Here is a 16058-nt window from a genome sequence, read left to right on the forward strand (position 1 = left end):
CCGCCATCTTGCTTAGGTTTACCTAAGCAAGATGGCGGTTTGACCCACCTAAGATGGCGATTTGAAACCCAGCACAGTCGATCCTGTCCTGTTTTCTCTGACATCACGCCCTTACGCAAGTTAAGCCCCTCCCACAAGAACGTGCGACGAACGCCCCTCGACCAATCGCGGTCAGAGCCTCATGGGCTCTTCTGATTGGTCAAAGATACCTGGAGCTGTCGAGATTCCTTTTCAGCTCAGAACAGACACAGATGGAAACGCTGCGCCCTCGCGGTAGTGCAATTATGCTACACTCCTAAAGGATTATCAATGGATACTCTAACATTTAATCCAAAGAAAACACAGAAAAATTAGCAATGACTAGCAATTCTGCCTACAGCACCTTTAAGCGAATTAAAAGCGGTATCAGAAATGTAAAAAAAAAAAAAAGAAAGAAATGGTGTTAGAGCTTTGAACTGGGGAGCCATCCGTTCCCTGTCCCCCTCCCAGCTCAGGGTTGCAGGGTGCTGGAGCCACTCCCACCCGACTGTGGGCAAAATCACAAGTTCATTACAGCATTCATAAATGCTGAGAGGCAGAGACACACCCTTTATTCACACCAACAGTCACTTATCAATATCATATGTTCATCAAATTAGATACTTTTCCACTTTTTTTCTTTGATTATAGTTTTTTATTTAGGCTTGTCATTGAGGTGAATGCTAGACAAACTGTGGGGACTGTTGATCAGAAATATCAGACACATTTGAACATTTCTTGAAAATTTAGACTTTTTCCTGTTTTGCAGGTCGGCCATTCAGCGTTTCTTCATTTACATTTGGCTCTGGACTCTTATCTTTATTTCTAAAACTGATTCTGCAGCAACTTTAAGTGATGAGTCATTATCTCATGATTGGGCTGGTCTTGTGGTGGCCTGCTGAGCGCGGACCCACTCTCACCACATTATCAGCTGAATTTATCTCTTTCATACAAACATAAAGGCCGCTTTGTACTCCTGCCTGGGATTTGGAGGGAAACAAGAACTTGTGAAAGTCACAAGGGAGAAAATTCATCTTTGATTATAGCACTTATCTATGTGTAGGGGTGTGTGTGTGTGTGAAAACAGATCTGATGATTGTCTTGCAAATGAACACAGTCGTAAGGAAACTTTGAACGTGGAGTTCATGATTTAATTGGTTTGGTTACCTTATTTTGATGACAGTGTGGTTTGTCGAAATTTAAGAGATTAAGAAGAAAAATGTATTTTTTTAAAATATGCAACTGGACACAGACAGTTGATTTCAAAACTTTTAATGAACACAAGTTTGATCACAAAAGATAGAAAATTTGTACAAATCTTAACGTAAAAAGTGATTCACAGTAGTTTGACAACAAAAATTGTTTGATTCAAATCAATGTGTTAAAATGAGGAAAATATTTCAGCAGTATAAAACACCACATTGGACAAGATATAAAGCCAATTTGCAATTCCTTCACAAAATAAAGCTGTAAACTGAGTGCCAAAGCTTTAAAGGTCCAAGGCTTAACCCATCACCCATTACAAACAAACTTCAAACTGGCATAATATTCTCCATCCTTTATTACTAGAAGTGCTGAACTTTGAAAACAAAGGAAAAAAAATGCTGAACTTCAGGCTCATAATGCATCACAGTTTCACATCCGTAATTGTGCTTTCCAAATGTCAAAGTAAATGGCGGCAAAGCGTGAAACAAAGCAACAATAATAGTTTTCAGGTCCCATGATGGAGGAAATGCTCTTCTCAGTTGACTTTTTGTGATTGTAATCGTCACTGAGCTGCAAACTGTCACAATGCTCTTTAAGTTTATATTTTCTGTAGATAGGATAAAATACCCAAAATGAAACCTAAAACAAACAAAATGAAGACGACTCCAAGACAGACATTAATGCAGTTACAGGAACTCCTTGTGTCTGTCCTTGTCTGACCCCTGGAATTGTCTGACTGAAGTCTTGAGTGTCCTGGCCCAGTGTGGGACTGGTTTACATTTATGTTTATGTGCGGAAGCACAATAAACAACAACAGTCCAAGACAAGCGAGACCACCCCACTCATGTCGAATGTTCCATAGCTGGTTATCATTGACATTGACTCTGTAGAGGTCTCTGAGGTTCCTCAGTGAATTGTAGTCTCCGTTCATGGGAAAGCTTCTGATCTGTCTTAAAAGGTTGGCCGTGATCCGATACATATGTCGACCATCATAATCACTCCCTTCATATCCATGATGCTGTGTCAGATAGACTTCATCTATCACCTGCCTGGACTGCCGTCCCACATTCTGCACACGGACACTAAATATGATCCGAGCGCTGTTTCCACCTAAATCTGAGGTCCTGGGATTAATGATGTGATCTGGAAGCGGCTGTTGTGTGTCTTTGTGGATATTACCCACAGTGTAGTAGCGATATCGGTTGGTAGGCAGCAGATCATCATAGTTGCCGTAATGATGTGAGCCAAAATCATTGTTTGGGTCAAAGGTCAGGCATATTGCATCATATTTGAAATCAATGATGTTGGCAAACCAGTGGAGCAGCAGAAGACCCTGTTTGGGTACGGACCGGCCAAAGCCGACCCTCTTCAGATCATTGATTGAATCAAGCCATTGAACCGCCGACACCGAGGACAGGGCATGGAGCAGAGCCACACAGAGAACCACAACTCCTGCTGCCGTCTTCACCATCCTGTCGAAATATTCCAGACATTACTGACTTCACTTTCCATCCACTGCTGAGCATCAGTCCTGATGTGTTTATCAGAACGGTGAGAATGTGTTGACTTTATTTTTGGAACTTTTTGTTGCTGTTATTGTTCCAGTGCTAAACTGTTTTGGAAGATATGCCTTCGAAACTGTTTCATCAATATATATTTGTTAAACACAAAGTTACATTATACTGATAGATATCGGGGTATTTTTGTTTTTCATGTTCTTTTTGATAAAGTTCAAACTTTTTAGGGCCTCAAGCCATGACCCTTTGTTTAGACAGCAACTGTATTTGCCTCCAATCACCTACAATTCTAAAGCTCCTTCGTACAACGCTCTGAAATCACAGATGAGCGCTCCTCTGCAGTGTCCTTGAACGCCTCTCAGACAGCACTTTGTTTCTACGGCTGCCACTGCTGAAGGAGTATTTTCTAAAATACTTCAAATGGTTGGGAAATGTGTGCCCCCTCAGTTCGCTCAAACATGTCAGTGTTTTACCTTTGTGTCGAGTTGAACAATAAAAGTTCCCCAGTACAACCCGTCAGCAGCAGGTAGACGGGAGGACGAGCGCTGTCCAGTTTGGAGATTGTTTAATAAGACTGTAAATTATATTCTCCCCAAAATATCAAGCGGAGGGGTCAAAGGTAACACCAACCACTTAATTGCATCAGTGATCAATTGAACTATTATCAGCTTATATCATACGAGCACATATTACATGCTACAGTCTCTTATTTAACAGAAAAGGATTCTCAGGATTTTTGAATCAAAGCCTCTACAACCAATGAGCTCTTTTTAGAAAAACCCTGTTCCTGAAAATGGTTAATATACTTTTGTTATACAGTACTTAAAATATTTTAGCATTTCTTTTTTTTGAAATGACCAGTCCAAGAAAACTACATTGAACATTGAAGGGAGCGTTAAATGTTGCCTGAAAATCAGAAGCATCACATAAAAATTCAATATTTTGAAAACAATTTAAATTACATTTAATAAGTACTCATATTAGCAAGTAGTTAAAGGTCAGTACAGGTACTTCTACTCATGTTTTATAAAAGAGGTATTGGTGTATCCTTTGTTTAGTTTGCTTTTTTTTGTCAGAAATTCTCAAATCTTCTTGCTAATCTGATGCATGAGTATGGATTACAACAGGAGAGATTACTGTCCATAATTTTTGAAACTCCAGCTAAACCAAGCATCTGCAATACAGTGGGATCTTTTACTGATCAGCATGAACAGCGTTTAAATCAAGCAAAGTCTACTTTAGCAAAACTAATAGATGATTTTAAAACAAAAGAAATGCTTTTATTCAAGTGTTATCATACAGAAAAACATATCAGAAGCCATTGAGGAAATGTAGATCAATGAATGTTTTACTTCCGAGTATAAGACTGCCAAAGGTTAACTCCAGCAGATAACACATGGCTTCCTCCATGTCTTTAAATGTTAATTCTATCTATATCAATGTTTTTATGCTGTGAAACTGTCACTTTGAAGATGGAGACAAAGAAAACTCACCTGCCAGTTGCGGAGAGGTCAAAGAAGGTTGATATCCTGGAAACAGAAAACAACAAACGTGCACCTGAGCGTTAGTCTGCTGTTGTCAGGGTTGGCACTTTAAGAACGCTGTAGTGTTGCACTTCTTCTTTTTCACTTTTTTTTTTTGTTTTTTGTAAGAAATTCTCTAATTTTGCTGCTAATCTGAGGCAGAGTATGGATTCCAACAGCAGAGATGATCATACAGATTTTCCTATTGAAATCAAAATGATTTGTGCAAAACTCATATATTTCAAAACAAATGAATGTTTTTTTCAGATGTTATCCAGTAGCCGTTCAGCAAATTTGAATAAATGAATGTTTTAATGAGAAAAGGTTTAACTTGGTGAGTGTGCGTATGTAAATGTTACTTCTGCCTAAATGTTTGTAAGCTGTGAAACCCTGACTTTAAAGAAGGCAAAGAAATCTCACCTGCCAGTTGAGTAGAAGCCAAAAAAGAAAAATGAAGGTCCTGCAATCAGAAAACAACCAGATGCGTTGGTCTGCTGCTGTTAGGAGCAATAATATGTGTCTGCAGTGGCACTTCTGTTTTAGAGACTGGAATCGGACTCAAGTTGCAGTTCATTGAAAATGAAACTAGAAGAGACCTGAAGAATTGATGGAAATGAAAGGACATAGTTGAGCAGGTTTGACTGGACGAATACAGACAATGCCTGTGTGTGCATGTGTGTGTTTGAATGAGTGTGTAATTCGAAAAGAAGCAGAAATTTTTTTCAGATCATTCATCAAGTATAAATTTTTGTGGGTTTTGATGTTGCTGCCTGCTCTCTCTCCCAGTCACCAGCAGGAGGAGCTGTTACACAGGTAGTCGACCGTCCCACCTATGAGGTATCAAGTCTGGAGCTTTGTGTCAGTCCAGGTTCACTGACCTGAGGAACCTGTGGAAGATAATGCGTTTGTACATCTATACAACGTAGTCCACACCCAGCAGTGGTCTTGAGGCTGCAGATGCTGCATTCAAAACATTGTCAGAGTTGTCATTTCAGTGTTGACTGTGAATCCTGTAACCTAAAGAAAAACTTATTTTCAAAAAACTCAGTGCATTTGACACGTGCGCTCGCACATACGTTTCCCTGTAGTTGGAGGACCTAAATGACTCACACACTCGCAGATGCTTCATATGTTTACACAAAGGGACACTCTGAGCTTTCTCGTGACGCTCTATATGGAGGCATTTGGTTGTCCCTTTGGGAAAAAGAGAAAAGGAGCAGCCAAACATGCACATAGAGGACACATTAAAGTTCTCTGTGGTCACCACCCACATTTTTCACAGGGCCAGCAGAAGAGCATACAAGCAATAACATTGCTATTGTTGCTTTTCCTTTATATTTAGTATGCAGTGGAGCTTTATATTCCAGCCGGCCATGTGTTTTCTTCACTAATCTCCACATTTGTTCACAAGAAGGAGTTTTGAAGGGGAAAAAGTCTGTCATAGTTTTCATAACATGCACTGTGCTGCTTCAGTTTATCGTCTTTCTGTGTAATGGAAGTCCTTGGACAGCTGCGAGGAACGCTATCAGGGGTCAGCCAGGCAGTTCTGCGCTGGGCCTGCCAATACATGACACCATTTTGGCTCAGCACCACGGAGAAAACTTCAGGCCCTGACGCTGGCTTTCGGTTACTACCACCCCCATCTCCTCAAAGCCAGTAATATAGGCCACGTCCCCAGCAGGGCCGCAACTCAGTGATGAAGACATATGCCAAGTTATATCAGAGCCAGAAAATGATGACGGACTCACGACATGCAGTGTTTACAGAAGAGTCCGTTTCTTCAAGAAGACTGAGGAAGTCTGAGCTTTTAATTGACAATAAAATGTATATAACCTAATAATACTGTGATGATTCATGTGTAAGTTGACACTGTCATACATGACTCAGACAAAAAAAAAAACTCTACAGAGGGATTGAAATAAAATATAAAAAAAACAAAAGTGCCTCCAGAGGGGCGGCAATGGAAAAGTTTGTTTAGAGACCAGAGTTGGAAGACTGTTTGTACAAAATAGTTTTCTTGATTCTACTGTATTAACTTTACTAATAATTGCTGCCAACTAATATCTTGCATTAAAAAGGAAAGTTTGTGATTTAGGGATGTTTTTAAGAAAAATAAATGGTTCTTCTCGCTGACTATCAAGAACTATCTCAGAAGTAATGTCTTTTTGTTGTCATGGCTGAATATTTCAGTATCGGTTTCAAATAAAAGGAATGATTCTCTGTACTTGAAACTGGATAAAGTCATTGAAAAGCTAGTAATCAGAAAACGCTTCATAGACCCATGTATGACTCCTCTCAGTTTCATATACATCTGTGTTGTCTGCAGTTTAAATGTTGGGTTTTTGTAGGAGCGATACAGTCCAACTTCAGAGAGCGGGACATAAAAAGAAGGCCAAGAATGAAAGGTTGAAAGAGAAGGGGCCCTTGGTTTGGGGAAAATGTATGGTGTTCCACATTGTAAAAAAACCCAGCGAGGGTTTATTTTAACTCCTTATTTGGTCGGAGCTGGTTCTTCTCACACTTTAAAAGGCTATCTGTGTTTGTGCATTTGGCTTTTTGTGTCATGCATTGTTGAAGTGCAGAACTGAGGAGGTGCTGCTTCAGTTCGTTGTCCAGTAGGATGAACTTGTGCAGGTGAAGCAGGCATTCGGCACCGAGGCGTCACCGTGAACTGGAATTAAATAGGTTTGCAAAATGAGCTGAAACTTTGCATCCCTTGGTCTTTTTTTTTTTTTTTTTCCTTTTCTTTTTTTTTTTTCCAGGAACTTGACTGCTCATTTCAAGGAATGCAAGCAGTGTCCCGAGTGCTCATGAGTGAGTGTGTGTGTGTGTGTGTGTGTGTGTGTGTGTGTGTGTGTGTGTGTGTGTAGCTGTAGCGTTGTATTCAAGCCAAAGCGCTGGTGTATAATTACACTTCCTGTGAGGCTGAGGACAGCTGTTTCCTTCGCCTTTAATCACACAAATATACATACTCCTTAAGAGTAGTAATCAGCCACAGCAATTGGTCTGTTCCCGGGCTTTAGAGAAATAAGAGGACGCTGTATTTCTGACTGTTAAACACAGTTCATGAAGCTGTAAGTTTAAGCCAGTGTTCACACTTGAGTTGCAGCTGAGCGTTGCATTTTTGTCTTGACCTGCATTTTCAGGATTGTGCCTGAATATGTGAACATAATTCATATTTTGCAGCTGTTGTATTCTGCAGAATAACTGCTGTCGAAACGCTGAGCTGAATACATGTTGGATCATTTTGGTGGAGTTTCTTCCAGGCTTCACATTTCTACTTTTTTACCTGCCAAGAAGCAGTGTTCGCACCAGGATTTGTTTGGATCAGTCCACCGTTTGACAATCCTACACTAAAATAAAATAAATCGAAAATTCTCTCAAATATCCATCCAGCTTCTTTCCTGATTCATCCAACTTGGGTTATAGTTACCAGTTTATTTAAAATGGATATTTATGTATGCATATCTTCGTGGCAGTGCAGCGAGAAAATGCAAAATCTCCACAGAAAATCAACTATAACACTCCTACAAATGTATACTGTATATATACCTCTGGATAATGGCCGTACTTTCCCCCATTACGCTTAGTTTAAGGTTTACAATTGACAACTTTACACTGTCATCAATTTTACCTTTTGCAGGCTTAGTTTAAATATTTAAAAAATACATATTTAAATATTATATTTAAAAATATAGTTTACTAACCCAATTTTAGTTGATTTGAAGAGCCGACTGTTTTATCTGACAATATGTCCCATAATGATTTCTGACAAGAATGCAGTATGAGCAGCCTTTTCACACTTTTGTATCCTCACTCATGGATGACGCTGATCTTCCAAAAGGGCTGCAAAGTTTCTTTCCCTCGATGAGTAGAAAAAAAAAGTATTTTGTCCTGATGTGTGTGTTTGCTCTGTGAGAGGAATGAGAGGGATGTGATGAATGCAGACCTGAAGAGCAGATGAAAGGGTCGGTCCGGGTTATTAGGGCTATAAATTATCCTGCAACTTAAGAAGCAGGACACAAAGATGACCCTGAGATTGCACTCCAGACACAGACAAGCAGACTTTGTATTCTTCAACCACACTCACTCTGTTCTTGCTGTCCACGCTGAGCTCTACTAGTCAGACTGAATACATTTATTTATTTTGGAGGAGAGGAGGGGGTGATTTTGAAGGAAGTGGGCGTCTCTCTCTGGTTGCTTTACATGCTGAGTCACATGACACTCACTGGGTGGGAGGGACAGCTCAGGGAGCTTCCAGAGCCGCAGCAGAGTTTGGCCTCTTACTGGATCGCTGCACTTCGAGTGGAGACGACTCATACACCCACGCAACACACACACGTTACACGCACGGTGAGTGTTCTGCATACCAGAGGAGAGTGTGTGTGTATGTGTATGTGTATGTGTGCATGCGTGTGTGAGTGAGAGAATGTATGAATGAGTGTGTGTATTAGAAGTCTTTTCCTCGGAACATGACTGAGTTTTCCGGATCGGTGACACATGAGATTTTCACTCTGGTTTTAACTTTTCCCACATTCTTGTGTGTTTTATGTCTGGAATAATTAATATTCATTGTTGTGCTTTATCCTCTAAATGTTGTGCATGCTCCCCGTCTGTCAAGCCATGCATTTGTGTTTTGTTTGTTTTGTTTATTTTTGCATTGTACTCAGAAATGTGTGTGTGGGCATCCAGAGGGGATGTTCATCATGTTTTCGACACTTCCCTGTTGAAGTTGACATTTCTGTTTAGCTTCTTCCCTCCCTCTGACATTGTCCACACGCTGGATGTGCTCTGCTGTTCCTGACAGTGACAAACTGCCAGATAAACTAGCAAGCTCTCAGAAGCGTGCAATGTTAAAGGTTAGTGCTGCACATGAGGGCAGAAGGAAAACTTTTAGCTTTGTTTCTGCTTTGAATCCTTCTAGCTCACAGCAACCATTGGAAAGTAGTCCTTATTCCTTTTCATTTGGGAAACGACTGATATTTACTGTTTACTGAATTTGAAAATATTTTTGTTTTGTCCTGTTTTTGTTAACCGATCAGGTGTCTTTTAATTTAATTCAATCCCCTGCGTGTGTCACTGTGTTGGCACATGGATGTGGGAGCTTTTGATTTACCGGCGATGTGGCAGCAGTGTGGGCAAAGCTGAGCGTCAGCGTTTTATTGTGCGGCCTTTGTTGTGTAGAGCTGACCTGGAGAAAACTCGGCTTTGCTCTCTGATCATAGCAAACCAGTGGAAAACACCACCCACCCCTCACCTTTTGAGAGAGTCACCAGTCTCTGCCTCGCCGCAGACTCACACTCACACACTCTCTCTCTCTCTTACACACAGAGCTGTTGAAAGGAGCTCTGTTGTGGCCCCTGTGCATTGCTGAGCAAGAACAGACAGTGGCCTTTCTCCAGTCTTTATTGGGACACTGAAAAGGTCACCGATACCTTCTGCTACTTGCTTTTTTTCTGCTCATCTCTGATGGTTGTGAGTCACTGCAGTGAGATTCTAGATCTTCTGTGGAATTTTTAGCGTCAAAGCTGTGAAATGTAAAACATTTCATGAATGTAACCGGAGCTTCCCAATGTAAAATTAATAATGTTTAATCTCTGTGGCTTGACAATGTGTACATTCTCAGAATAGCAAGTGAGCATTTCTTCTGCCTGTTCACCCTTTTTTTGTCCTCAGACTTACGTTTAGCTGTAGACAGAAAAACACAGTACATGTTGAAATAAGAGAATGTAGTAGATGAGCCATAAAATGATGGATACTGCAAGATTAACAATTTATAGGACTTTAATCCCAGAAGAGACTGGGTAATGAAAACGGTGTTCTGAAATGTGTGCATTTTTTTTAAAGCACTGTTCATCATAGATTCAGTGTCTGTTTCACTGAATGGATGCAATCCTAATGTGTTGCAATGGTCATCTACATTTCCTAAAGAAGTACCGCCATGTCTTATCAGGCTACAGTGTGATGGTTTATTGTCAAACACCTTTATTGTGACGTTGTAAAGATTTCAAAAGCGAAGTTGTTACGTCACAATTTACCGAAAGTTACTGTCAAGCGTGTAGTTTTACTATTAGAGAGTAGGTGTCATACCAAACAGAGAATCTGTTGTTATTGTCACTAAGCAACTTATCACCCTGCTGTTTGTTCTTCTGAAGATAGCGCCTCTTATTGCTCTTGTGAATTTTGTATGTGGGTCAGTGACAGTCCATAAATACAGCTCCTGAGGCCTGGAGAGGACCCAAATGACAGGCTTCGTGTCACACACTCACGCACACACGCATGCACACGTATTGTGTTGTTGAGAAAAGTCGGAATACAAACTGAAACTATTTTCCTTTTATTTGTAGCCAAGAAGTTTAAAACTGGACACTTCAGTAGCTGAAATTTAGATCTAGAATGAGGAAAACACTAAATTGGCAACGGGAAAGAATAGATAGATACCTAAATCTCTTCGTTTTCAGTGGATCCTTTGAAGAATTTGCTGAAAACCTTTTGTACTTCACACCGCTGTAGCCACTAATCTTCTTTTCAAGTAGACTTAAATATTTTGACTTGATTCCTCTCTATATACTGATGAATTGGATTTCACTGAAGAGCTTTTCCATTTCAGAGCTTCACGTCTTCAACATTGTTTCTTAAAACATTGCAAATCACTTCGTGTTACATTAGATGATTCCACATTTATTTCTGTGAACATGTAATGACAGGAAACTGGCAATAAAAATGTGTCTTAAGGGTTCAACTGATGAAAGATTTACGGTGATATTTGTCAGTATCCAGCGTATCCACTTGAAGCGTCTCCACTGTTCTCAGCTGAATTGAGCTTTACATCAAAGTAAAGTGTGAATGTTGGCATATTTTGTATTTTCCAGCTGTGAAATGTTTACATCTTTGTCAGATATGGTTGTTTCTGTTTAAATGTGTTGCACTAAGAGAGAGGTGGCCGCTGGTTTTTGTGCCCTGTGTGACGGCGACCATTAATACCATGTTTTATGAGACTCGCACTGAAAGCTGTTGTGTCTGAGGTGAAGCATGTGTGGGGACAGAGGCCAGATTCCTCAACTCTCCTCTCGGCCCCGCAGACCCACGCTTCAGCCAACAATTTCACTGATAACACTTTGACCTGCTCACTGAGATAAAGAACGATTTTGGCTAATGACTTTAACAACTCTCGTCATTGTAATAGCTGCCCAATTCATTATTTCTTATTAGGTCTCCTTGCAGAAAATTGGCAACTTCCCAGTTCATTAAGCTTTTGTGTAAACAGGAGAATGGGGTGAACGTGAAGCATTTCAGACAGAATATTATTTTAGTTGGGCGTACAAATTAGCAAATTTCTGTAACAAATGTTTTGCTGTGGTTAAATTGCTTTTCTTAATTGCAGATGTTTGGTTAGACATTAGATAAATGATGTTTGGATTGGTGGGCAAGTTGTGAAAGCTGCACATCGATCCACGTGTTTTGTTTTTGCAAAATGTCGCGTAATTTCAGTAGAGTTGCAGTGATCTGCTTGGTTTGAGAGGCAGCTGAAGGACCTAGAAAGACAACAGTCCTCTTGTGCACCGCCACAGTGTGGAGACACATTCCTCTGGCAGTCGGGACAAACCTGTGGGCTTCTACTGTCATTACAGCAATTTACATTTTTTTGACTGTCAACAAAAGTAATGCTAGATGTTGATGCCACTTGCACTCCCTGCATGCTGAATTTGACCATCTCGGCTAAAAGCATCGAAGATGCTTTATGAAATTAAATACCACGTGTGGTTTGTATATGTGAAATGCAGAAATTGCTGTGGCGTACAAACAAAATATTTGTCCTGCTAGCAGACACCCGCTTATGCTAGCCTGTGCCAGGTGACACGATGAGCGAGCCAGACCCCGCAGGGGTCAAAGGCCACATTTCTCCTGAGAACTGAATGATGAGGACTATGGGAACTCGGCCGAGCTGCACAAACACTCTGACTTTAATAACACAACAAACCTTGTTTGCACTGCCACCACACCAATTTCCCCCTTTTATTAACGGATTCACTGTCCGAGGGTGGGAAAATGTGTTTGTGTGTGCATACATGCTTGTTTATGTCTGTTGTAAACCCAAGTGGTCCGGGGGTATTGAATTGATTCTGTGCTCGAGGGCTGCTGGAACACCCCGTCGAAAGTAATTCAATGCATTTTATTCCTTCCGCACAAATTTCTCAGCTGTGTTTGCACTATCTCTTCCTCCTATGGGAAATCAGCTGCATAAAAATCGAGCTTGAGAATCGTTCAAAGTACGCAGAAAAAATTCTGGATTTCATCTTGTTGAATAAAATCTGTTGCAGCCCACACTCTTCTCAGGAACTACCCGATCACCATCTAGAGATACTGCAAACCTTGTTTGTCCTGTTCAAGAATGTAAATAAAGTAAAAGCGGAGCAGATGTTATAAAGATTATTTTAACTACAGTAAAGAGCTAAAATCCCACTTAGTGGATTATTCCACTAAATGTTACATATAAATACATTTGTGTTTTACTTAGCTGAGCTCAGTCTGCGCTTTCATTCGAGGGGATTGTGTCTCGTTTCCAAGGCAGAAGGAAGACTTGTTGTAAAATGCTCTGTTCTGTGCAAAGGACTGTTCTTCCATGCCAGCTTTGCAGGCTGTTTTTGAAGGAACTGTTGTAGGGCAGAATGTCTAAAACATTTTTCAGAATGAAGCACACATCTTCTGCGGATGGAGCCTGGCTCAGATTTTCCTGTCTCGGCATGTAATCTCAAACAGACTGCGATTTTGAGATGAGGACTATGTGGGAGTCGTTACATTACATCCAGTACTCCTAATTCACCTTCATAAAATATTTAATTACATGTATCGGCTATATGCTGGAGATAATCGTACTCTGCTGTGCCTCTCAGTAAATGTGAAACCAATCAGAGGCCGCCTTGCTGGTATTACTTGTTGGCACAGTACCATTTCTTTCAGACATGCCTCAGACTTTTGCAGAGGCCTATTTACAGTTATATGTGTGTATTCCAAACTTTGACACAGGATGTAATAAGTATTTCCATCCAATTTGATTGGCAGTAACTCAAATCAAAATAATAGCCTCAATACTGTTGCGTACCACTGTAGAACATGATATTTCAGAGTAAATATAATCAGACCTGAAACGGTAATTTCCCTAGTCCTGTTGATCAATCCATGTGTTTACTTTACCTTTGCGTGTCTACGGTACAAAATGTATCTAATTTCTTTTTAAAGCGAAGATTTCATGGAATTGAAGTTTTATGAGTCCAGTGAGGGAATTACTGTTTGAGATAACAAACACTGTCCTCTCGGTCCAAGTTTCCAGTCCCCCTCTCTCCGTCTCTCTGGATTCCTCCTGTGTGAGTCAACTCAGTTTGTACCCAGGGTCAAACCACTGGTTTGTCCTAAGCGGACTAACCTCAGCACAGCTCTTTTCCAACCTAAACTGGGAACATGACCTCTAACCTGCTCACCACGCTGTCAAGATCAACACCCTGGACAGCTGAAGCATGGCTCAGTGGTTCAGACCACGTCACCACTAAACATAGATGACACAGTCGACAGCTTCTCTATGGTTCCTCCTGGTTTGAGCGTCTCTTGAAAAGACAATGAAATGATCGGGGGCATGTTTAGCTGGTTTCAAATGGATTCACGTCCTGCTTCGGAGGAATGAGCGTCGTTATTGAGGAATGTCAGGACTGGAAGTGGAAATAAATCAGTAACTCAACTGTCCGTGCCGTTTCTGACGTTTCTTCCCCCCACTTAACCTCCCGTGCTTCTCCGCCTCCGATCGACATGCCTTCCACAAGTCCTCCTTTCCCTGACCTTATCCCCACTACGGTTCCTTTTCACTCATCATTATCTTGCAATCAGCCCCCACATTTCTGCCCCTCTGTTCTCAACACTTCTTTCTCCTCCCTGCTCTTGTTCCTCCTGTCTGGAAAACTTTGTGGTATAAGAACACTGCCAGCCATATTTACAAAAAGTAAAGCAATCTGATACTGTTGGAAGCAAAAAAAAAAAAAGTAGTGCCGGTAATTGAAAACAGCATCATGTGAGTCTAGTGAGTCATTCTCTGCCTTCCAATTCATGATTTTTCTTTTTTTTTTAATTTCATACAGGCTTTAGTAAATGCGTTCTGCATAATCTCTAATAATAATGATGCCACTAAAAGCTTCTAGAATACAGATATGAATGAATGAACTCATGAAATTTCAGTGTGTTATGTAAGTGTGAGTTTTCCAGCAGTTTCCATTCGCTTTAGGTTAATTATATTCACACCCACACACAGACACACACACACACACACACACACCAATGAGAGTGACTGTGATGCAGAGTGCTTGCGCACCGGTGGAAGGAAAATTTTGGTCCATGGCTCGTCACCACCACTGCCCTCAAAATGAGAAGTTGTTATGCTCAATATTATGATATAATAATTCTAATAGTTAAGTGACTAATCTGTTTCGTCATCATTGTGAGCATTTGTTTTATAAACACCAAACTACAAAGTAGTCGAGCGTATTCTACAACGGGTATTGCAGTTTGATTCAGATGTTGACAAAGTGTGATTAGTAAGCTGCTCTTCAGTCTTTTAAAATTGAAGCCCAATGTAGTTGTTTCAAAAACTGGAGCCAGTTAGCCGATAGCTGTGTCTTCTGTCACATCCCCATTTGACCTGCCATGATCTGGTGTTCTTGTGCCGTCGGGTCAAAGTGTTTGGAAGAATCGGGTTAATGTCCACCAGCTGCTAAAACCACCAGAACCAGACATTTTCCAGGCGGAGGTCAAATGTTCGAACATTTATTGGGGCCTCGTCCCTCCAGTTGCCTCCTGACGCTTGTATTTACTGGCTATTAACTCTTCTGGAGTCTGTCTGCAGCCCTTTGGAGGGATGTCCCAGAAGAGCTGAAGGCACCTCTGATAAATGTTCCGTGTATCCACATGTCGGCTGCTCGGCGGTCCTTCACCCCTCTGGTTTGACTCATTCTCGCAGCAGCGTCACTGACGGGGTCTGCTTCGCTCACAGTTTGACAGCCTCGCGTCAACATTGTTACGTTGTGGGATTTACTGTTTACCGATGTCGATGACAGGATCTAAACTGTTTACTACCTGTAGTGAAAGTGATTTATTCTTATTGTTGGACAGAGCTGGGTTTCCCACAGTCTGGCTTTAGGACTTGGTCCTGCTCTGCGTGTTGTTGTATGTTTGCCAGGTTGTTTACAGAGCTGGACTCTGCTTTGACTCGGACCAAATTAGTGACTTGCATTCATGAAGAACAGAAGCTTTGAAGAAGCTTCGAAGAGCCTCGCTGCTGCTGTCTCGGCAACTGGCAGGTCAGGGGATACAACGTTTTAGCGTCTCTCCTCCATTCATTCAGTGTCTTCTTGCCTTCGGTATTTTTCCGTCCACGTTGGAGGATTAGTGTGTGTTTACTGCCTGTAAATCAATCAAGACAGCTTGTTGATACAATGGCATTGTTCTTTGAATTGAGGCACTTATTTTAGGAAGTCTTCAAACTAAATTCATATAATTGTTTACTCTCTGACAGTTTAAAATTCAATATGTCGTTGGAATGATCTAAATTTAAATCCATCCAAAACGTGCGCTGTCGGTGTAACTGCTGTTGAGAGCTGAAGCCCATCCGAAGTGACGTTGGAGGAAACGCAGGGCGCAGATCACCACTTCACACAGCGAACACAGTCGTCCAAACACACTCTCCCACACTTGCAAGCTATTTAGAGTTGGTAGTTCACATGCCTAACATGCATGTCCTTGTGGAAAGAAG

General features: G+C 41.0%; 2 protein-coding genes across 5 annotated transcripts in view; one reads left to right on the forward strand and one right to left on the reverse strand.

Annotated features, from left to right (window-relative positions):
• The window catches only part of septin9a (septin 9a), a 66709-nt gene that overhangs the window by 39793 nt on the left and 10858 nt on the right, over positions 1–16058 (forward strand). Inside the window, exon 1 of one of the 4 annotated variants that reach the window (XM_030089847.1) lies at positions 8516–8617. The exons of the other annotated variants lie outside the window; for them this stretch is intronic. The gene's annotated coding sequence lies outside the window, so the exon portion shown is untranslated. Of the gene's footprint in view, positions 1–8515; positions 8618–16058 lie in introns of those variants that run through there. 4 annotated transcript variants of the gene reach the window in all.
• On the reverse strand, positions 1281–4817 carry LOC115387226 (uncharacterized). Its single transcript, XM_030089848.1, has 3 exons — positions 4685–4817; positions 4235–4270; positions 1281–2696 (listed from the first exon to the last, which is right to left on the reverse strand). The coding sequence occupies exon 3, from the start codon at positions 2693–2695 to the stop codon at positions 1823–1825; it is 873 nt and encodes a 290-aa protein (XP_029945708.1). The 5' UTR covers position 2696; positions 4235–4270; positions 4685–4817; the 3' UTR covers positions 1281–1822.

Source organism: Salarias fasciatus, chromosome 4 (assembly GCF_902148845.1).
Source record: "Salarias fasciatus chromosome 4, fSalaFa1.1, whole genome shotgun sequence".
Classification (NCBI taxonomy): Eukaryota; Metazoa; Chordata; class Actinopteri; order Blenniiformes; family Blenniidae; genus Salarias; species Salarias fasciatus.

What these genes read in the sequence shown, in the direction of transcription:
- LOC115387226 (XM_030089848.1), bottom strand. Translation starts at nt 2,695, where the DNA reads ATGGTGAAGACGGCAGCAGGAGTTGTGGTTCTCTGTGTGGCTCTGCTC.